This window comes from Ptychodera flava, chromosome 16, assembly GCF_041260155.1.
Source record: "Ptychodera flava strain L36383 chromosome 16, AS_Pfla_20210202, whole genome shotgun sequence".
Lineage (NCBI taxonomy): Eukaryota > Metazoa > Hemichordata > Enteropneusta > Ptychoderidae > Ptychodera > Ptychodera flava.
The window spans coordinates 16950565-16974158 of record NC_091943.1 but is presented as its reverse complement, the minus strand read 5'-3'; the positions used below and the strand labels follow the sequence as shown (position 1 = coordinate 16974158).

Sequence of the window (23594 nt, the reverse complement as noted above, 5' to 3'; positions counted from 1 at the left end):
TACTAAATATAGCTGCACGCGCGCGACTTTTGGACAAATACGCTGAAATTCGGACAAATTTTGTAATTGTATGCGCAGCTGTTGTTGCAGCTTGTAGTCTCAGTCATTCATACGAATAAGTGTGACGCTAAATAGCGATTCGAACACTCACAGGTTTTATTTTCGTCGTTCATGCGGAAAATGTGGACAAATATTTATTTATGCATATTAATGAGAGAGAACAGTGACGTCATTTGCGATCAGCGCTATTGACCAAACACATTCAGAATCTGATGTAAAGATCCTCAACTTGAATATAGTTTCCAAACTAATCAGAAATCAGTTGTTGATGAGAGTAAAATTTCTGTTTGTTCCTTTCATATGCAAGCTTCAAGATTCACCTACCCTACCCCACGGTTTTCCTCTATCAATAGTCTCTGCCTATACTTTCAAACAATAGGATGAATCCATTTCTTGGGAGGGAGGTGTAAGCAGCCTGAGGCAAATTTCCAGGGGTTCAGTGCAGTCTCGGACGATGAACAAGACTTCCACGTTCTGCTAACGGTTATGTGTCTTCCGTAATTGACTTTGTTGCTCATCGGCCTTTTACAAGATGACATGACTCATCAGCTGCCACGTCTTTATCTAGATAAACTGTGACCTCGCGACCTCCATTTCCCTCAGTGGTAGTTCTTCTCTCATTGTTGAAGATATTGGGGTTAAAGCTGCCGTGTCAGGGATTGTGGAGGTTAATAAGACCTGTTTTTCTTGCCGTGTGACTCGCATGAAACCAGTCTGAAAGGAAAATTGGATGTCATCTGAGAAAACGCAATTTATCTGCACCTTGGGTGAGATCATGAGCACTTTGATCAGATTTTGTAGGTCAACTCAAACTCAACTCCCAACCAGTGCACTACTGAAATTATAGAGTTTATGATCAATGAAATGTGAACAAGATGATAGCTTTAACTTTCGAAAAAACTTTCACAGTGTTTACACACATACATATCTACATACATGTATACATACACACATAGATACATACATAACATACATGTACATGTATTACATACATGTATTACATATTACATGTACATGCATGCATACATATACAGATACATGCATGCATGCAGACGTACATACATGCATGCATGCATGCATACATACATACACGCATGCATGCATGCATACACACATAAATAACATACATGTATTACATATTACGTACATATACTTGCATACATACATACATACATGCATGCATGCATAAATACATGCATACATACATACATACATACATACATACATACATGCATACATACATACATACATACATACATACATGCATGCATGCATAAATACATACATACATACATACATACATACATATATATATACATACATACATACATACATATATACATACATATACATAAACACATATTATGTATATATACGCACACCTCCCTATGGACCGAACTGCCTAGGAAACTCTCACGGTACATTATAAATTCCCTAACAGCAGTAAGAACCAAGAAGATATTCAATACCTGACATTATCAGGCGTTTCAAGGGAAATTTAATTACAGTGAATATTGTGGTATCAAATTGATGACGAACTTGACCCTGGCCTGATGACAGTCAAAGCCATGATACTTAAGTGTCTTTACACACAACAGGGTTATCTTCTGCTGGCAAAGTTTGATCTATTTGGACCTCTGACTACACCCAAGACTCATAAAAAAATATTTCAAGTTCAAGTTTAGACAACTCCATTATATTTGGCGTAAATTTGATGCTTTTAAAATGGACACAGGTGTTAATATTTCAAGTGCATTAGATTGATGAAATATATTTAGGGGGCTTTTAAATGACCCTGCATATAATTGGAAACTAGGCATGCTTTAAAACTACATTTAAGCTCGCAAGTTTGACACTGTAAACACTCGTTAGAAAGAATATTGTCAGTCCACAGGCCGTAAACATGACTCTATGCAGCTTGGATATCATGGATTCAGATAGATTGTCACGAAATTTGATCGGTATACAGTTACATGTAGGTAATGATGTTTATAAGTTGTAATTATCCTCGTACATGTTGCGGGTTCAAGCACACTTTATACCCGGTACCCTAAACCCTATAGCCCCCCAACTGGTTGATGGGAAATGTGCAGGTGGTATGAGGTATTACTGTCCTGATGACATATCAGTGATTCATTGCAGGACGTACTGAAATGTGGGGGAAAAAATAGCAAATACGCTTAAATGGGATCAGTTGGGGATTGTAACTCCCAATTTTACATTCAGAGACCAATATTGCAAAATTTACTGCCTGCTCCTCGGCTGCCATCACTTAGAGCCAATCAAAATGCAGAGTAGGTCTCTTGAAACGTGATGAACATCTTACTCGAGCGACCCCAATGTGCTGAGGTGAACTCAAACTTTTCTGACTAATGACATGCTCTCAGAATGAGAGGGCATAAGAATTTGACCTCTGACACGGAGGCAGTCCCAGGAAGTACGCGCAGTCATTTAATTCACTTAAGAGAATCAAAAGTTCAGTTTAACTCCTGAAACAAGATCCCAGATTGTCCGCGGGAGATATTTCATCGTTGATTTGATAAAAGATAGCGTCATGATATTTGAGCCGCTCCAAGTTATCAATGGCATTTCTGATGCGTGATGCATCTTCTTGACAAAACAGCTCACAAGAGTGATTGTGATTCTAATTACCAACATGCATGGAAATATTTCCTGAAGAAGAATAGATTGTCATAGAGCGAGTTGTTTATCATGCATCTTGCTTCGCCGCTTCTCAAGAATTTTTCAATAATGGTAGAGCAGTAACCTGAACTAAGTATATCAATCATTGGATTGTATCTTGAAGGTTGAGCGAGTATAAGCAGCCACACCCTTTTACCCAGAAAAGAATTCAATATAAAGACTCGAATTTGCAGATAACGATTTGTAAACTTTTCAACCCCCTTGGCTTTAATTTCTGTGATGCCTTGAAAGAGGACTGCAGGGGTGTCATAGGTTGTGAGTTTTAATGCAATCGAGACTTTACTAAATCATGGCACGCAGTGATCAGCAAAAATCAGGCATGTTAAACCTGAGTGAAGATGTGCAAACTTGCTGCAACGTACACAACTTTCACTGTTATTCACTGAAATTAGAACCTGGACTATGAAGATCCCAATGGTGAAATTGAAATTCTAGAGTAAGGCCACCTAAAGAAAATTCTTTGTTTGCCGTTCTTTGATTTTTGAAAAACCTACCCACCTACCCAGGGGGGAAAAACAAACACAGACAAAAAACACAAGTATAGAAATTTTGATTTCGTTTCTTTTAGAAAAATAATATTTTTATTTGTAATAGTGTTTTAACATTGTGTTTGTTTGTTTTCTTACTTTTCTCTGAAAACCTAAAAGCATGCGGACAGCAAACAAAGAATTTTATTCAAAGTGCCTAACCATGAACCACACAGCATTGGTCCCAATTCATGTTTGAAGTAGCAATAGTGGACCACAGTCACTTCTCTCTGAGATCATATCATAGAAGTCAAAATATTTTGAGGATATGGCCTATGGTGTGTTCAGAGTAGGGCTGCTCTGTCATTTTCAATGAATGAAAATCGTAGTACAGCGTTCAGCCACAGAGGGACTGTGGTTCACTTTATTGAAGTTAGACTTCGACACACTATTGATAAAATCAATGGTAGTTCAACTCTGGTTCCCTTTCAGAATATTTCAAGAAATGTCTGTTCACTGTTTCAATGGTGAGTCTTTGCAATGGAGTCTGTGTGAGTTGACCAATGTGATTGTCCAAAGAGCATTCTATGGTAAAATGCCGGTACAAATATCAACTTTTCAAGACATATAATTGTTTGTCTTCATAATCATCTGCTGAATATATTTTGAAAATTGTCTTCCTACTGCACATTTGGGCATAGAGGGCGCTTTTCAGGTCTTTGCACAGACATTTTGGTTGCTTTCTTGTCTTCTTCCTACTATTCCAATAGCAAACTTGTCAGACTTTAAAATCTGGTGTGCAAACTGGTACTTCGGATCAACCCACTATCCTTCTTACTGTAAGCATCTTTTGCCTCCTTTTGATCAATCTCACAACGATGGGATGGGCTCATCCATTTCCACTACAGGGTGAGCATGTTGATTTATTCCTTACTCATACTTTAATTCTCAATGGAATACTGTAAATTCCTTCCATCCTTGGCAAGACGACGTCACTTTCTCTCTCTATGACAACCATTAACATGGTTCGCATTGACACTCATCAATGTACATGTAGTTATACAACTGTGTGGAGTTGTCCGGACATGTAAACTTGATCTTAAAGTTCCGGAACTGCGAGGGATGGCAGCATCGGTTTTTACACCGTCCGCAGAACTTCAGACTGTATCTGTTCCTGCTGACACAGCCCATGTAAGTCAGATGAATGGATGTTGGTGTCTTTACTGTGGCCATGCAGCTGCTCTCTGAAAACTAGGAAAAGACGAGCAAAAAACTTCTCAATTTATTCAGTAGATGTGGATTGACTCAAATAGTTGTGACATCCCTGCTACAAAATTTCCATATCTATTGCAAAGGCTCAGATGTATACATGAGGTCATTGCTCAAAACTTTTGGTTGAATGTGTGTTGCGGTATTTCCTCTTAGTTTGAAAACATCTTCACACTTTCGCTAAAAGAGAGCATTCAAATTTATTTCCCGCGCAGCAACTTTCAATAGACTAACCTTGGATTCATTGTAATGACTTCATAAACGTTAAAAAACAGTATTTCATTCATTTTTTTATCGCACAGCATTTTTCCGACGACAATTTTCACTGGTAACTCAACATTGCATCATTGCATGGAACTTGAGCTGAATTCTTCTGTTTGAATTCTTGTACCTAGGCACTACAGCCTGCATTTGTCAATTTGGTAGTTTATGAGTACAACTCCTCATTTCCATTACTTGGGATAAGTTCAGATAAAACAGGGTTTATTCTAACACCATATAGATTCAGGAATCAATGCTTCAGTGTTTATGTTTTTTTATCTGTGTTTCAAGCCTTTGGTACACTTAATATGTTCTCAAAGTGAATTTTGATTGGACTTGTGTTTCAAACCTATTGACTCAGTGGTTAGATGGCTTGCAGGCAGTGATCAAAGCTGTCGGTTAACTTACAAGTTCATCGTAGTTGTCTAGGAAATCAATGTGTCCAGGGCATGGCCGTATTTGACATATTCTAACTTCTGTTGCTAGGAAACAGTCTTGGTGTCTCTTGGTTACTCGAGTCGATATTCCCATTCCACATTCCGCCGGACATTCACTCCATGAAGTATCCACATGGCTACCACACGATATGCCCTCGCTGGGTTCTGAAATGTATCAAGCACAGATCTCAATTTTTTGTGTCTTATGTGCAGTTCAAGAAACAGCTGAGATATGTTTTCTGTACTGTTATGCTTCTCGTCACTTTAACCCACGTCAATGGTGAAAGACTTTAACTTTTGATAAAACTTTCCTCATTTAATCTTTCAACCATTCTCATACAAAATCCAGAATAAAATTCGGGGATCATGGTGCAAATCTTGATACTAGCAAAATGAATAAGGCAAGATTTATCGATATTTGAAATTCAAAATGGCGCCCATCCCTGTGTTAACTCTGTGGAGAAAAATAAATTTTCCGATTTTCGTAAAACTAAGACAGTGAAAATTTTTCTTACTCCAAGAACTTTGAAATGAGTCCCCACAAGTGGTAAATCAGAAAAGAATGTGAAAGACTGAGAATCAGAATATCTGTCCCCGAGACGTACATTGAATCGCATTGCCCTGAAGAGGCTAGAAAACAAAAGACTGTACAACTTTTTGTAACAGAGGGCGCAATTCAATTACGCCACTTCTGTATGTTATATGAGTGAAACTGCAAAGCAAAAGCGGGATGAAACTGCAAAGCACACACTTTTGTGATTTGATTCTATTCGTTAAAATTCCATTTAATCAATGTGAATAACCATCAATACCTTCAAATATCTTGTTCGAAAGACACATCCATTCTCTACAGCACTGACCAGGTATTTCTGCCAATTCTAGTTTTTCACATTCCACGGAGGGTCGCACAGCTTCGTGGGGACAAGCCGAAGTGCATGCATACACACCGTTCATACAAGTACATTGTTCTCGGCACGTACGTTGAAAGGTATCGCCATCTTTGAGCCGAACGCCGTTTATAATGCAGTCTGCGATCACGACCTGAAAAACAAACACACGGAGAGTGTCTAAGGTACGCGGTTCTATTGTTTGCACTTTCGATCGAGAATACCGGGATGTAAATTAGGCGAGTGAGGAGACTGGGTAAAGAGAAAGTTAAGAAATTAAGAAAACAACGGCCTTTGAGAGTGTTTTTTGTTGTGACGTTTAATACCGGGAGGCCGGATCAGATTCAGGAAAACCATGTTTGAGGTTCGGAAGGTGTCTATAGCCATTACTTGTAAGTGGTTTACCCTTTATACATTGACAGTGTGGAAATGAAATTTGAAGGTTGACCATTACAGCACGTCGACACACCTGTCCGCATGCTTAAAGCCGCGAGATTGTTTGACGAATGTTGCTTGCTGAAGACGCTTGTAACAGTCAACGGAATTAGGGCTAATTACGCACTTTCGGTGATTTATAAGGAGCTAAGGGAAAGTGACGCTTTCGAGAGAGACACGCCGTAATATCAAAAGGTTGCAGATCCACAACAACCTTCCAATTATGCCTAGCTCCCTAATATATTCAAAGGGGTTCTGGTTGGAATATACAGGTCGATGAGCAGAAATTGAGCGACGTCTGGTCTGATATTTAGGTAGGCCTAAATAAATACAGTACAATAAATTATTGTAGTGTTTAAATTGTTCCAACGACAACGTATAAACCAATGTTAATTTCGACAATCCCTGTAAAGTTTGTGCAAACGATGCATACTATTTTTTGCTTTTAATTAATTTTACATTTAAATGCCAGAATTCAAAGAATGGGTTTCCTTTATATGCGTATGATTTGGGCTATGTATTCTTCAAACCAGGCGTTACTGCTTTCGCGATGGCAATTCGCATTATTATGAACGATCATGCTTCCATGACGGCAAAGGGCAAAGTGAAAGTTGCCGACTCATTCTGAACTCCAAATGCCCTAGAGATACTCTAAAAGTACTGGTTAATCACCGACTCGGAACAGCAATTTGACGTCAGTCACTTCTCCTATAATGTCAGAGAGAAGATAAATGAATATCGGAGCGGAATTTAGTTGCGGAAGGGAAAAGGTGCAAGTTTGCACAGGTAATGAACTAGGCGGGACAGGAGCTGCTTCATCTCCAAGCGTCAATTTCCGATGACATTTCCAAACAATCCAAAGCGGCGGATCTCGCGATAGGTAACCCCATTGACGGATGACGCACGAGAGAGTGAACCGTACATTTGTCGATTCTAAGAAAGTTGTGTAATACTGCTCAAGATTGCAAGAGGATAAAAAACTCGATAACGAAGGCATTGTGGCCCCTTTCTTTCGAGTAGGCGTACTTGGCAACGAACTCACGTACTCGGGAACAATGGGTTTTTATTCATCTGCTGTGCGCTTCTTTTTATGTCGTCCGGATTTCCTGGCGATTATACGTCCAAAATAGACTTGGCTTTAATACTTCAAAGTTAATACTCGCATGTGTCAAGTGACTTGGGGTCGGTTGTGCGTCTGGACTCACCTTTCGAATGTTGAAAAACAGTACTCCGAATGAAAATACAATCCGAAAGTCCAACACAGCCATTTCTACACACACCGGCGTTGTTGTCGCCTTGGTGGGGATATACAGCCTGTGTACCTGGCTATACAATCCCTTCAAAAGTCAGATTGGTTTTATGCAGATTGTTTTTAAAAAGGGATTTTCCCTTCTTTCAGACGTCGCAGGTGTTGCCTGGCGAAAAGCCGCTATCCTATAAAAAGTGAAAAAATATTGTCGTTGAACTACACGTCTGTATTTTCACCATGCAGTGAATGAATGAATGGGCCAGCCATGAGTGAAACAACTCATGTAGTGGCTTGTATCGATCAATCGACGTGTACAATGCATTCACAAACAGGTAATATCCGGCATATGCATACTACGGCTATAATTGTGTTCAAGGTTCAGTAATGATTGTGTTTTGCCCAGTGCAATTCTATGGCCTCTGCTCCCAAGATCATTTTGACTCTCGTGAAGAGAAAATGGCCAACATACATTTAACTTCTGTATGAGGTGAAAATGCCACGAAAGCATGATTTGATTTGTAAGCCGAATTATTTGTCGCTACAGTGAAGTCCAATTTTTCGGCAAAATTAACTTGCTTCTTTTCCCCATCAATTATCAGTGAGATCTTTTGTAACCGAAGAAACTCGATACCACATCAATTGAGTGTGCCATGGCCAAAAAAGAGTACGCGAAATTTAGCTATTCACCGTTTCCATGATATAGCCTTCCTCGCTTTTTTTGGCGTGAAACTTGTTTTGTTGGCATGGCGGGTGGGCCTCACAGGCCTCAGTTGGTAGAAAACGCGGGTGAACCGTTAAAAAGGTACGAGATTCTCTCGTGTTAACGCACCTACCCCTTCGATTTCTGAAAAAGGACAACTCACAGAGTCGTTTAACGGTCACGGGTTCTTGCTGATCCCAGCCGGAACTTCTCAACTGGCCATTCGGTTCTTGACACGAGTGACACCTGTCAAGTTGTTGCTCGTGTATTATGGCGTCTTGTCAGTGCACAGAGCTCGCTCCCATATTAAAGTTCACTGTCAGGTTGGAGTCCTGTCGTAAAATTTAACGAGTCTGACACCTCCGAAAAGCCCATGTATCACCCTGATGTATCCTACTTTCACCGCGGATATTCCTGTAAACACGATAGAGGCAACACAGTCATCGTTTTCAAGCCGAGAACCCACGACTTTTTAAGCTGTTTCGCACTGACAGGACCACCGCTGGGTAAACAATGGCGTTTTAACACCAGCCAGACTCGTTCTAATATTCCGCTGTGCGCTGCTTTTTATATCCTTTGTCATTTTATGGTAAATAGCGAATTGCATTAGCTCCACAGAAGCCCTTGCAGCCGATACCATTACGGGCGGCGAAGGGAGCTGACCCGACTATTATTTCACCCGACCTTGGAAGCCCCTCCCGCGGAAATGAATACTCCAAAACTTAATAGGGTGAACATTCAATTCTTAAAAGAAGGGGTTGAATCGAGGACATATAGTTACGTCAACGGAAAGTGATTCTCTGAAAAGACAACCTCGTGATAACCATTACCGTATCAACAGTGACAGACGAGAAAAGTACCAAGTCCGTGTCTTCTGATCATGACTCGACCAGGTGTGCACAATTAACATATTTCTTGATTTGTACCAAGTTACTTGTGATTAAATCACGGTTTGAGGTGGTAGTCATTCTATACTGCGTATGAACGAACTGTACGATCACAAACTGACAAAACTGATTTATCGCTAGACTTGGTTCAAGTCTGTGATTTGTGAATGTTTGAGTGGAGTGAACGCAATGATTTGTATTCTGCTTTCATGTGAAACGCGCGCGTGAGTGGACGCGATGAGTAGGTGAACGCGATGAGGGAGTGAACGCTATACAGCGGAGTTTCACCCGGAATCACAGAAACTAACTCACTACTGCGCAGACTCAAACGTGACGCATTCAATCGCTAGGAAACCTGGCGTGAGCTGCCAAATTCCGGATAGGTTTATACGAAATAGGAGAGACACAAGAGAAACTATTATAAATGATTTAGTTTTTTTAAAATTCACCGACTTGAACCAAGTCTAATTTATCGCCAGTGTAAGACCATTAGGCGTACGGCCCGGTGATTTATCGTCCGATAGGTGGGTACAATACGGTACTGAATGATACATTACGCCATGACTCATGGCGAAGGTGGAACTTAAAGTTCCATTAGCTGTATCTTCTGACGATTTTTCCGTTAGTTTTGATTGAAATGATCACTGGCTCATGTTGAATAGCCTGTCAAATAACAGAGAATCGCATATTATTCGGAAACATTACGTGCCCTACAACTAAATAACATGTGATTTTACGACGAAAATTTCAATTTTTGTCCGGACAGAAATACAAAGTCTGTTGACACGCGGATTGCAACGTAGCATTCTTCTGCACCTGCGCGAGCCATTTACAGCAATTTCAAAATAAATATTCATTACTTATGCCCGGTACTTTATACGTCGTAGTCCATTGTCCGAGCACGTTGCGTGGCCAGATGTCTGGCAATCCATGACGCAATGTTGTTTTGATCCCACAATAAACGTGAACTTGTACATCTTGCGTAATCGCGGCGTCACCATATCTGCTAAGCATGCCAGATGTCAACAAACGAGCTCGGAAGGGCAACACTTTCGAACAAAAATTAGCAGTTTTATGTGGCTATAACATCGCTAATCATGTTTGTTTCTTCGTAAAACAAAATTTTGCAACAAATATGAGCCTCGAACATGGAATTTCCGAGGTAGAAAATGGTCAAAAGTTACAAATAATGGCCCTTTAACAGACCTAAGTGGGGTAACTTCGCCAGTTTACAAGCGCCATCAATGTCCCATCAGAAGATGTCCCCGAGAGAACCAGTAACTATGACAACAGCGCCATAGCTGAATATTAAGTGAATAGTATAGTCGATCTCTCAAACGGTTTACGATGTGCTCCTTCATCCAAAACTTTACAATTAATGTGTAACTTCCATACTTTTAATATGATTTCGGCAATTTTGGTACAAGTCTGAGGACGCAGAATGAGGCAAACTAATTTTTCAGCAAAATGTCCATTCACCTTGGTCCTTACTTCGGTTTATCGGGTCTGTAAAGATATACTAGACCGGTGAAAGGAGGCTAGGCCTAATCATTTGCATTCATTTGCATTCGTTTCACATTGACAAAAAGTTTTCGTGTTTTGGTGGATGTTTAGCCCGGTTTCGACTCTAACCACGCCGGAGCGCGATTTGGGCAGAAATAGAAATCTGAGGATAGGAAGTATTGTCAGAGCAGAACCTTGAAGTGCGAAAACTATTTCAGAAATTCTTTCTCCACCCAGCATTTTTATCTTTTCATAGTTTATGTATAGCAGGACATGCGAAAATAGTATGTACAACGGTAGAGGGGAACGGAATATCTGCATTGTAAATTGCAACTGCCCCTTCTGTGACTTTGGGGTGTTTAATGGGATAGGGGTTGTCGGAAGTGCACGTCTCAAAGCCTATATTGGACTCATAAGACCGATAGAAACACCCAAGGCACGTTGGTGACTGATGAAAGTTAAACTATCTTTGTCATATTGTACATCGTCAACTTTTAATGCTATGTTGACATGATGCATCTAAACATCGTGCGTGGAATACATTATTTGTACTAGTAAAGAAAGTCGCACAGGCGCAGTTCCAACGATCCTCTCCAAATTAGCTTTCAAATGATGAGGCTAATTGGGGCTATATTGTGTCACCTTAGGCTCGGGCGGGATACAGTTTCCAATGTGCGAGGATCGATGCTGTCGATGTGCAAATTTGCTAGCATTTTTGTGGCAGTGATACCGGCCTGGTCACAGTTAGGAATATTTTGAGACCTACTTTACATGAAAGATATTAAGCTTGTGGTATATACGCAGGAAAAGTTGTAATTGATTCAGTTCATACAAATGTGACTCTATATAACACGCAAAGGACGAGTTCAACTCTTTGGACCCCCTCCCCCACCTATATAGAGGTTGACCTTTGCCACAGAAAACGATTGGAATGTCAAACTATAGGGAGATCGGGTTAAACTTACCTGTTTAGCCTTTTAACACCAGACTGGTACCAAGCAATCAATCCAAAAATAGTACCGATCGTGTTCTTGGACTACTTGACACCCTTCAAGGTTAACCTCATTTTAAAATAATGTAAACGTCCTCTGTGGACTTTGTTCTGTAGGTATATACTCTCTCTGATGTTGTTTCTCGAGTTGGATGTCACATCCATTACACGAGTATGGGAGAAATGCCCTGCATTACGGAGCCGACAAAGAGCGCCACCAATCAAAAAGGATCAGTGAACAGGGGCGGTTTCTTTTACTGTGTTTGTGTTCTCCCATAAAAAAAGAAAAAAAGAAAAGAAATAAAAAAAAAAATAATTTTTACTGTACAACAAAAATTGTAACAGTACATGGGAAAGCTCCGACAAGCAGAATAGATTTTGATCACGGGTAACCTAAACGGAATCTGACGTTATGTTACGTTGGTGGGTAACAATCATTAAAGAGTTTGAAAGTCAGTTTCAATGTAGCCCTGCGTACGATGCTGTGTGTTCCGCTACAGCTAATAGCCCCGCTCACCATATAATAGCGGGGCTATTAGCTGTAGCGGAACACACAGCATCGTACGCAGGGCTTGAAAGTCAGTTTCAATGCAACAATTGACAATGTGCCTTAGGTTGTGTGGATATTTACAGTGGAATTTGATCGAGTGTCCGGTTTGCCTTGCAGAGCTCGACGAGTCTACATGTTGCATATCGTCAGAAAAGTAAACATTTGCAACAAATTAAGTCTTTGGTGTTAGATTACAGCGCGTTTCCCATACACTGTCTAGTCTGCAATCACGACAGTCGTTTCTGCATGCAACTCACTATATCAGTCCTGTTCCTTGAATAGTTAATCTGCCAAACCTCAGAACAGCGCCCTCAATCTGAGAAAGTAAATTATACAATCTGCAGAACGTAAATGGCCTGGTCCCCATCGCCTTCCTTTTCTTGGCAGCAGAGTTACTAGCTGGCCAAGGCGTTCACACCACGATCTACGCAACAGTCTACCATTAGCGGGAGCGTCTGCTGATGTTTTGATACTTATATGCCCACGGACTTGAACAAGTCTAGAGAGTATCTTAAATCTGAAAGAAGGAAATCATACTACAATCTGCAGAGCGTGGATCAAATTTGAAAAAGAGAATTCCAATCTGAAGAGGTATAATGCCGTTTTCGACCACGGTAGCAGTACCCTAGGGCATGCTAACAGACGTTCACTAAAATCAACCAGTCACTCATACTATTGCATGATAATCCCCAGTAATCGCATTGGATCTAATCTGTGGATGAAATTTCACAGTAAAAACCTACACTTTTCGAGTCAACCTTACAAAAGTGTTGGACTTACACCAACATATAATCAAAAACAGTCACCTGCAGATAAATTGAATTCATAAAATACTTAAACTAGCTGACACCCTTGTATCTGTGCTTGTGTTAGCTTCTGGAGGCCAAAAAATGCATGGGAACATTTTGTTTGCCAGATCCACCTGTTTGAAACGCTATACTGGTACATCACTGTTACCAAACCTGCAAAAACACAAAAAGCCACATGCATACATTGAACTATTGCAGCAGTCAACCTGTCACATATACAACACAAACATACACACATACACACACACACACACACATACACATATATATATGCATACATGCACACACGTGCACAAATACATTCAAACCACAAACAAAGAAACAAAAATCATTCATTTCATTTATAAATCTGCTATACTAATACGTGAATACTTGATAGCAAAACAATCAATTGGCAAAACACAAATGGATATACACAAGTACTTTTTATAAATCTGTTTATTTGGTGTATTTTTCTCAGACCTATTTTTTTCTTGAAGTAAAATTCCTCCCTTCAATCAATTGACATTGATACATTACAAGCAAAAGATACGCATAAAAACAAAATCAGTCAGAAGATAACATTGCAATCATAATATGCAGCTTTAAGCAGATTTTCATGTTATATATATTCTCACTGTACTGAACCGACACAGGAATTGTACAAAAGTTGTGTCTTCACAGAGCATTGGTTTCTGGAGTTTTGGACTTTTAGTTGATTGAATCTTTGAATCCTGTTTTCTTGCCGTGTCAAATTTTCTGACTCTCTTTGGGTCATGACCTTGGCACAAAGTTCACAAAAAATATTCATAAAGACATTTTCACCACTCCAAAGGTTTGTGTGGGTAATTTGCAAGGGTGCTAGATTCCACCTCATCAACTACTGTAATTTCCTCTTTCTCCTCGCCCTTTGGTTTTCAAAAGGCAATTGTGACTGCATAAAAAATGTCGTTCATTGGTGAAATACCATCACAGCTGGAAATTGCAAAATAATTCTACATGGATTACACTTGAAGGGTTTGCTTGAGTATGTCCAGTCAAGAAGCGATATGCATACATCACACACATTCACATACAGGGGCTGTGATTGGTCACTCGTGACCAGACAGCTAGACCACGGCCAATCATGACATACATGACAAAAAAAGTTTAAAAAAATTCCAGAAATATATCTGTGGACATGTTTGCAAACAATATTTATAACACAAGAGAAGACACTCCTAAAACTGAACATAAGAACATAAAAAGATATTCGGAACCTACACTTTGAATGATTATTACAGCTCTGCCATTAGTAAATTACCAATCATGGTTTGCAGTGACAATGCTCCAGGAAACTTGCTTGCACAATATTTGGCCAAAAAAATGACAAAGATCGGTTTTTTCATAAATATTTTTGACATTCTACTGTGGTTTTAGTGTTCTTTATGTTTCACCTTTGATCTATATTGCCTAACATAGACACACATGTTGTGTACAATTCTCGGTATTTTAAACGCGATTTTGCCACCTAAGTGAGTTATAAATGTCTAGGCGGTCGACTATATTTTCAATATGGCAGATTTCCAAAGGTAAAACTGATATGGTTACAGCAAGGTAAAGTTTTTGGTTATACAGCAATTTAATGCCAGAATTGGCTAAAAAGATGAAGAGATGAATGAGTTTAGCTGATGTTGTGAACAAACAGAACTTATCGCCATGAAAATGATTGCATTTGTATTTAAAAGCGTTGAGAAGTTGACTTTTTACCAACAATGCAATTCATTATGCAGTTTGACCCCTTAGCACAAGACAATTGCTATTTAAGGTACCGAGAATGGTTCTACTCCGTAATAAAAAATACAAGATGCGTTTTACAGACTCATTACGCCCAACAGATCACGTGATCACAGTACAAACAAACCCACATGCACTAACACGTATGCAAATACATGTTCGCCTATACGCGTTTACACACGTGGGTTTGTTTGTACCGTCTTGAAAATGAGAAACAAACTCTGATGGTACTTTCTGCACATCAGAGATTTAACCATTAGACTTGGGAGGGGGTGGTCTGGATGCAAAAGCATGCAAATGTTTTTCAATATTCAAACAAATGTGACAAAACTTTTACTGTCCATTACTGTCAATTTTGCACGATATGCGTACTAATGGTTTTCTTCAGTTTCCTATTTTCTTCCCATAGATTTTATCCCAAAAATGAGTTTGGCTGTAGAATTTCTTTCAGCAAATGTTTTCCCCTATTTCCACCCCTCACCCACCCCTAAATCTAATAATCAATCCCATGTTGCTTCTGTCCAGCAGCCCGGTCACCGAACAACACATCTCTGTTTGAGAAGCAACACAACCAAATCATATAAACCAACACTAATGAACCAACAGCTCCACAGATATATCCACATTGAACACCCATTGCTTTATATTTATTGCTGCACACCATATGTCACAGGTTTATGTAATTTGCATTTTAAATTCACAACATCTGGTGTAAGGTTGTGTGATCACTAACCAAACATCTAAGCCGGTGTAAGTACACAATTTCAAAATTTATCCATAGACCCTTGGGTCTATGATTTATCAGTGTTCAGATTGTTTCGTGTTAGCTTTGAGAGACCTTTGCTTTCTTGCAGGCACTTAAATGCAGCATCCAATGCATAATGGCGGCCATTGCCAGCAATCAATGATAGTGAAGACACTCAATAATTTGTACGCACAGATTCATTACATCCAAATGTTCTACCAATAACTTATACAACATTGAATGAATGAAACAATTTTTGTTTGGAATGACAGAAAACAAAAGTCTTTATGTCAAAAAATTTTCCCTTGTTGCGGAACTAAAAAGAGTTTTCTCTTTACTGTTCTTTTCCAAATTTTTGCATCTGCATGGATTTATATTATCATTCAATACTACTGTCACAGGACAAGGCTGCTTTTACTCGGAAAGCCAAATTGTGGCGTGGTTGAACTTCTTCAAATCTTGGTTGCAAGCTGGGATTTTCTGAGCTATGAAAAACAGGCCTGTCATTGGCCATATGCCTTGCGCTAACTTTGCTTTATTTTTGGAGCAGTCTACAGGCTTTTAGGGGTGAGCAGGTTATGAAAAGTAAAGGGGGTGGTCAAGCCACTCACAAGTCCTCCTATGTGGATCTACAGAAGTGATATCAATAAATTCTAACATAATACGTCGGATACTGAATGAATAAGATAGTACAAAGTTATTGGACCTGGCTTTGAGGTCAGATTTGGGGGAAAAAGAGTACAATGTACAATTTCGTTACAATTAAGCTAACAGCCCCTCCCCAAAATATTCCTATGCATATCAAAAAATCTCCACAGAGACCATTTGTGAAATTTTTATTTCAAGAATATTGTCTTGACAAAGAATGAGGAGTATCGGTGTACATAAACACCTGATATTTGATACTGTGGTGTAAGAATATCTACACAGGCTAGACTGTTGAAGTGTGTGTATTTAACACTGGGTATATTCCAAAACTTGCTGTACATTTTCATTCCAGAGTGATTGGATTTTTAAAAAAAAATTGAACAGATGAGAGAAAAATCTTTGGTTAATCATTGCTTGTCTTGGTTAAAGTATGTTTCTGTGTTCGGGTACTTTTGTTTGTTGTAGTTAGGGTCCTGCCTCAGCCGTCTCTGTATGGAGTTTCGGATTTGCTGCTCGTAGGCCGAGTGCAGCTCCGTGTTCCCGCGGAGCTCTGCCGCCAGCTCTTCCCGGCTTGTGATTGGCTGCACGCTGGCGGTTTCCACGGCGCGCTGTAGGACATTGGGCAGGACTGTGTCTACACCTCCATAGGGTCTTCTCTGGGTCATTAACTGATATTCAAAAAAGAAAATTTAGGAAAGTGATCACTGCAGCAAAGTTCAATGCCAAGTACAGGGCAATAATTCACTGCGCCAGCTTTTACGATCACAGAATCTGGTGCAGTGCTGATGATAAGGAAACATACAAAACCGTTGCTGATCCACATTAGATAGGAATCTCAGTGAATAATTGTTCAGAGTGACAAATTTCAAAATCTTTCACTGCACACCTTCAATCACATACCGGTTTGTCTTTCTGATAATTTTCTTTGTTGTTTGATCAATGATTGGTATATCTGATCAAAAGTGTGCATGTGTGTCTAGTCTGGCACACGAGTTAGTAAGACTGGGTGACTGTATGTTGGGTGCATTACTGACACCTGTACATGACACATACCAAGTATGACTGAGTGATTGTGTGTGTCTGTGTCTGTGTATGTGTGCCAAATCATGAGGCATGACTTACACCTTTATATAAAATTTTCAGCAAGCAAGACTGTGTGCGTGAATGAGAGATGAATGGGTGTGTGGCATGTATACATAACACTTTGAGCAAGCATACGACCAGGTGACTTTGTCTGTGTGTTTTGAACTGATACGTGACACTTTGGGCGAATATGATTGGGTGACTTTGAGTGTGTGTGAGACTGGTATGTATATAGAAGACACTTGAAGAAGTATGACTGGGGCAAGTTTGTGTGACTGTGTGTGACTGTGTGTGTGACTGTGTGTGTAAGATAGGAGTCCCTGTGTTTTGTCAGCAAAGCTGGATGTACATACCCGTCGTCTCTTTGGCGGCATTCCACTGAGGTATGCATCACTCAGAGGTGCCTGTGTTCCTTGCCGTCTTTGATGTGAGATGTCGTTGGTTATTACCGGAACCCAATCCTAAAATAGACAACACGAATTACCAATCAGACAAAGTTAAATGCCATCACCCCTCTTCTCCCAATGTAGAGGTTTGCCCTGATCATCCTGATTCCCTGTAAAAAGGTCCACATTCACCATTGATAATGATGGGTTGGGTCAAACCATGGTGATAAAAAGGGTTAAGTTTGTCAAGGAAACAGAGTGTTGGGTCCTTACAGATTTGGAGGTGCCTACTATAGATCACTATCTACAGTATATCCCCTGGCAATGGTCATACACATTTCCCTTTCTTCCAGCAATACTTATGATCAACAGGAGAAAGTGTGATGAGATGACACATTGACGGGACAACAAAAGATGTACAGAATTACTTACTGAAGGAATTGCAGCTTGCCAGCCATCGGCATTTGCAAATCTTTCTTCAGTTTCGACAGTGACGGGTGAGGTGCTAGCTGCTCCATCGTTGAACTCAGTCTGTAAGGTCAAACCAAACCATGCATGATATCAGTAATGAGTCATATCTTACTTTTATATGGGAATTCTCCACTTTCAACGTAGTTGAGCAAAGTTGAACACGTGTGCAACGACTCCTTGAAAATAAATATAACTTTTTCTGTTCAAAATGACTGAATTACAACTGTATGCATTTTTTTATATGTTAAATTGAACGCTTATTGATAAACTACCGTGAGGAAATGAATAGATTATTCCCAGAACAAAACAGATGACATAGGTTGTGTTTGAGCTGCAATATAACCTTTTCACTACAATGGTTTGGCCCAAAGCCATTGTTATTAATGGTGTAAGGGGACCTGTTTACAGGAAAATCGAGGGTCAACAGGTAAATTGATCAACTGACAGTTGTGCTTACTTTGGACAAAATTCCAAATGCATGATTACAGGAAAGGCAACGCATTAGTATTAATTAAACAAAGTATTGTCATAATATTATCATAATATACAAAGTTTATTATCATGACTTATTATCATTTTTGCATATTCATGGATCTTGGACTGTGCTGTATACCAGGATATGTGAGGGTATATTGAAACACGTTTTATATTAGCGTCCCACCTGATCTGGTGATGCTCTTTTCTTTTGACTGACAGGCTGTTCTTGACTGACTGATTGCTCAACTTCCATCTTCTCATCCGCACTTGTAGATGTTTCTCTGGTGTCCAAGGCAGGCTCTCCATTTGTCATTGCCTCATTAGTTGATGGACCAGCTGTGGTGGAATGTATGGGAAAGAAAATTAGTGGCGTCAAGAACTGTCCTAAATTCATCCGGAAGCACAGCTTGTGTAATACTACAGCGAAACCTTGCAGATACATGAAACACAAATCAATTATCCTTTATGTTCTCCTGCATGGACATCTGTGAATCTCTGTACGTATGAAATCAAATCTACACTGAAGGATTTTGTGAAAGCACCTTGAATTTTTTCCAATACCTAGTCTGTTACATACACATGGTGTGTGAAATTTATATCGTTTTATGTGTCAAAAAACCAACAAGCTTTTCTCTGGACCACCAAATACAAACGTTAGTGGCTGTTCTGGACTAACTCTGTTCACAGTAAAAGATTTTGAAACTTGTGGTGATTTACAGGTCAATTTCAAACCTTGCAGTGTGAGAGATTTAGATTTTGTTTTCAAAGATGGAAAATGAAATACACTGCCAGCTGAAAGACACAAAACTTCTACAAGAGTAAGGAGCCTGTTATCAAGATAGAAGACTAACTTTACCAGGGTTACAAATTCTAAAACTTTCTGTCGTACAAATTTAACTGTCAAGCTTCAGATTACAGAACTTGGAGTGCAACTGGTGACCTAATCTGACAGACAGCGCCCCCTTGAGGCAAGACATGACTTACCTGCTGCTCCTTTCTTCTTGATGTAGCACTGCACCTCATCAGGCCTGACCTGGAAGTTCTCTGCGAGGGTTCTAATATTCTGTGGCCCTATCGTCGTCAGCCATGACCTGAACAATGGGTTCATGTCCCTTGTTAGTGCTCTCTTGAAGTACAATAGAGAAATGTGAAACATTACCTTTAAGGAAATATGCACCTCGAAAGTGAAAGACTTAAACTTTTGCTCAAACTTTCCTCAGTGAAACTTTCAACCACTCTCTTACCAAAGCAAGAATAAAAATCAGGGGTCACCGTGCAAACTTTGGTACTAGAGAGACAAATAACTTGTGATTTCTCGATATTTGAAATCCAAAATGGCCGCCATCCCTGTGTTAACTCTATGAGAAAAAATAAAATTTTCAATTTTCGAAAAACTAAGACAGTGAAAACTTTTCTTTCGCCAAGAGCTTCAAAATGAGCCCCCACAAGTGGTAGGTCAGAAGAAAATTGATAAAATTTGAAGGCCTGAATTTCTGTCCCCGAGGTGCATTCTACCTTTAAGGAAGAATGTGCTTCTGGTACAGGTATTTAGACTCACAAATTCACACGATACATCGCTGGTTTGGTGCTCATACGGACTTATTTTGAAGTCTGTGGTGTAATCGACGATTCACTGTCTTGTTTTTGTGAAATTTGAAATTTGAATTTTCCCCATAGAGTTATCACAAGGTATGCCCGTCAAACTGAATTTCAAATATCAGTAATTCTGAGTGATTTGTTTCTCAAGTACCAAAATTTGGATGGTGATCCCTGACTTTTTCTTCTTGACTTCAAGAGGGAATGGTTTGTAGCTTCAACGTGCACAGTTTGAGCAAAAAATTTCAAGGTGTTTACTGCCTCAGTGACATATATTGGAGGTGTTTTTTGATGGATAAAGCTTGATTGGCAGAAAGTTTCGTAAATATCAAAGGGAAAAAAAGACTTTCAAAAATTGGGCAAAGTGGCAAATATCACTGAAAAAAGAAAACAAAATTAAAGCTGCAAGCAGCGTTGGCGGGGCCCAAGCGGATAACATGGTTGAAAGTTCTTGCACTAATGATATTATGTGCAAAATTCGAGCTTGGAAAAGTAGGATTTTGAACATCATCTCATAGTTACTGTACGTTTCACTGGGAATTGCATGTTTTACGCAAAATCCAATAAGGCGGCCAAAGTACTTCACCGATCCAATTGCCTATCAGGAACTTTAAAGTGCTCAAACTAAGAAAGATATGAGTAAAATGTCATTTTATTCGGTGTGTTGGTTCTGGAGAAGAAGATTTTTAAGATTAAATTGCGAATTTCGCAAAATCCAATATGGCGGCCAAACCACGTGACCGATCTAAATGTCTTTCCCAAACTTGAAAGAGATCATACTTAAAAAGATACGAGTGAAATTTCAGTTCAATCGGTGTGTTGGTTCTTGAGAAGAAGATTTTTAAAGATTAAATTGCGATTTTTGCAAAATCCAAGATGGCGGCCAAATCACGTTACCGATCGTAATGTTTTTCGCAAACTTGAAAGAAATCACTCGAAGGATGACACGAGTAAAATTTCAGATCAATCGGTGATCTTTTTCTGGAGAAGAAGATTTTTAAAGATTAAATTGGTATTTTTCGAAAATCCAATATGGCGGCCAAATCACGTGACCGATCCAAATGTCTTTTGCAACCTTGAAAGAGACCACTCTAAGGATGACATGAGTAAAATTTCAGCTCAATCAGTGTGTTAGTTCTGGAGAAGAAGATTTTTGAAGATTAAATTGGTATTTTTCGAAAATCCAATATGGCGGCCAAATCACGTGACCGATCAAAACGCCTTTCGCAAACTTTAAAGAGATCACACTTGAGATGTTACATGTCAAATTTCAGTCGAATTGGTGCATTGGTTCTGGAGGAGAGATTTTAAAGATTAAATCACGATTTTCTCAAAATCCAATATGGCAGCTAAACCACTTGACCGATCGAAACACCTTTTGCAAACTTGAAAGAGATCACACTTAAGATATTACATGTCAAATTTCAGTCGAATCCGTGTGTTGGTTCTGGAAAAGAAGATTTTTAAAGATTAAATCACGATTTTCTCAAAATCCAATATGGCGGCCAAACAACGCGACCGATCAAAACCCCTTTCGCAAACTTGAAAGAGAACACTCTAAGGATGACATGAGCAAAATTTCAGCTCAATCAGTGTGATGGTTCTTGAGAGAAAGATTTTTAAAGATTAAAATGGTATTTTTCGAAAATCCAATATGGCGGCCAAGGTCACGTGACCGCACGCGATTTTATTTGCCATTCTTATGACCTTAGGTCACGCTTGCTATATAAAAAATTTGAAGCTGACTAGACCCCTAGGTCAGCAGGAAAAGGCATTTTTAGGTTTTGGAAAATCCAATATGGTCGCCAGGTCACGTGACCAATCAAATTTTAAGGATAATATGCACTAGTACCTATTAGTACCTATTAGCCCTGTAAGTTTGAGAAGTTAACGTTAAGCGGTTCCTGAGATCAAGAGGGGCAAAAAAAGGGACAGTAGAAGAAGAAGATGAGGAAGAAGAAGAATATTGAACTCCAGTAAAACCAATAGGGGCCCAGCCGGTAGGCTTGGGCCCCTAAAAATCAAGGAATGAAATGGTTGCTCACCATATAGACTGAAACTACGCTAATGTTTGTTAAATTTGAAATGACTTGTTTTAAACAGACAACTAGATGACAAATTTTTTTGCAAATACTGAAACATAAGAATTTTTTTGCAAATACTGAAACATAAGGCGTTAGATGAATGACACACTTGGATGTGCACTTTGATAAGGCAACAATGTCTCTATACAAAATCATCCTTAATTCAAACAAAAGCAAGACAAATCAAAGTTATGGAATGCAAGTTCTCTCTTTTTCAAGAATAATATGAATATTGTCTATATATTGGGCAGATTGACATTCACAACTGGAATGGACTGACTGGATGTATCCATGATTTGATAAAAATCCCAGTTCCTTACCACTCTCCGTTTGATAATGTCTTCCATGCCGTTCTGACCATTCTGTAGAATGCTGATATTCAACACCAGCCATTCATGCGTTGCTCTTGTCAGCAGACCTTGTACCGCCACTGCATACGCTTCTCTGGTTTCTGGAAATACAGAAAAAAAACCCAAAAGAAATGGATAAGTTGATACTGGAAAAAGGGAGCTGGGGTATGGGTTCTCACTATAGTAGGGAGCTGTGTTGAGTAAGTTGTGAGGTGAATAGGTTAAACAACATTCAGACACAAAATTTTATTAGAATCAGTCTCACTTTGACGACGTGCAAATGCGTTGTTGGATTCAGCTATACTCTGCATGTGCGTCTAATTTTCAAGAGAATACAATGAGATATAACTGTGGTTCAATGTGACCTGCAATTTCATATTCACCTTAAAACAGCATATGAGTTTTATTTTATATTAGATTATGTGACTGACGGTCAAATTGCAAAGGTAAATAAAACATTAAAATTTAACGAAAATAATGTGTTGAAGGTTATGACATCTTCATAAAGGTAGTGTGCACCTTGAAAGTGAAAGACTTCAACTTTTGCTCAAATAGAACTTTCCTCAATGAAACTTTTAGCCATTCTGGTACCCAATCAACAATAAAAATCAACGGTCACCATGCAAAGTTTCGGACAAGAGAAACAAATTCCGTGACATTTACTGATATTTAATATTCAAAATGGCTGCCATCCCTGAGTTAACTCTAGGGGGAACAAATAAAATAATCAATTTTCTAAAAAACTAAAACCGTTAATTTTTTCTTACTCCAAGAGATTTAAAATGAGCCCC

The 23594-nt window shown here is 39.3% G+C and overlaps 2 protein-coding genes across 7 annotated transcripts in view; both read right to left on the bottom strand.

Moving 5' to 3' along the window:
- Window positions 1–3619: 3619 nt before the first annotated feature.
- On the bottom strand, window positions 3620–9029 carry LOC139114153 (CCN family member 1-like). Of its 3 annotated transcripts, none has more exons than XM_070675710.1 (5): window positions 8598–9029; window positions 7725–7953; window positions 6010–6238; window positions 5169–5362; window positions 3620–4481 (listed from the first exon to the last, which is right to left on the bottom strand). In XM_070675710.1, the coding sequence occupies exons 2-5, from the start codon at window positions 7785–7787 to the stop codon at window positions 4248–4250; spliced, it is 720 nt and encodes a 239-aa protein (XP_070531811.1). In that variant the 5' UTR covers window positions 7788–7953; window positions 8598–9029; the 3' UTR covers window positions 3620–4247. The 3 variants fall into 3 exon arrangements, with proteins under 3 accessions (XP_070531811.1, XP_070531810.1, XP_070531812.1); XM_070675709.1 differs by having other exon boundaries at window positions 8602–9029; XM_070675711.1 differs by having other exon boundaries at window positions 8632–9029.
- Window positions 9030–13628: 4599 nt separating this feature from the next.
- The window catches only part of LOC139114151 (large proline-rich protein BAG6-like), a 48472-nt gene continuing 38506 nt past the window's right edge, over window positions 13629–23594 (bottom strand). For all 4 annotated transcript variants that reach the window (XM_070675703.1, XM_070675704.1, XM_070675706.1 and 1 more), the window contains 6 exons: window positions 22774–22904; window positions 19758–19899; window positions 18958–19109; window positions 18258–18356; window positions 17793–17900; window positions 13629–17024 (listed from right to left, as the gene is read on the bottom strand). In XM_070675703.1, coding sequence (XP_070531804.1) covers window positions 16764–17024; window positions 17793–17900; window positions 18258–18356; window positions 18958–19109; window positions 19758–19899; window positions 22774–22904 — 893 coding nt within the window. In that variant the 3' untranslated portion in view covers window positions 13629–16763. The remainder of the gene's footprint in view (window positions 17025–17792; window positions 17901–18257; window positions 18357–18957; window positions 19110–19757; window positions 19900–22773; window positions 22905–23594) is intronic.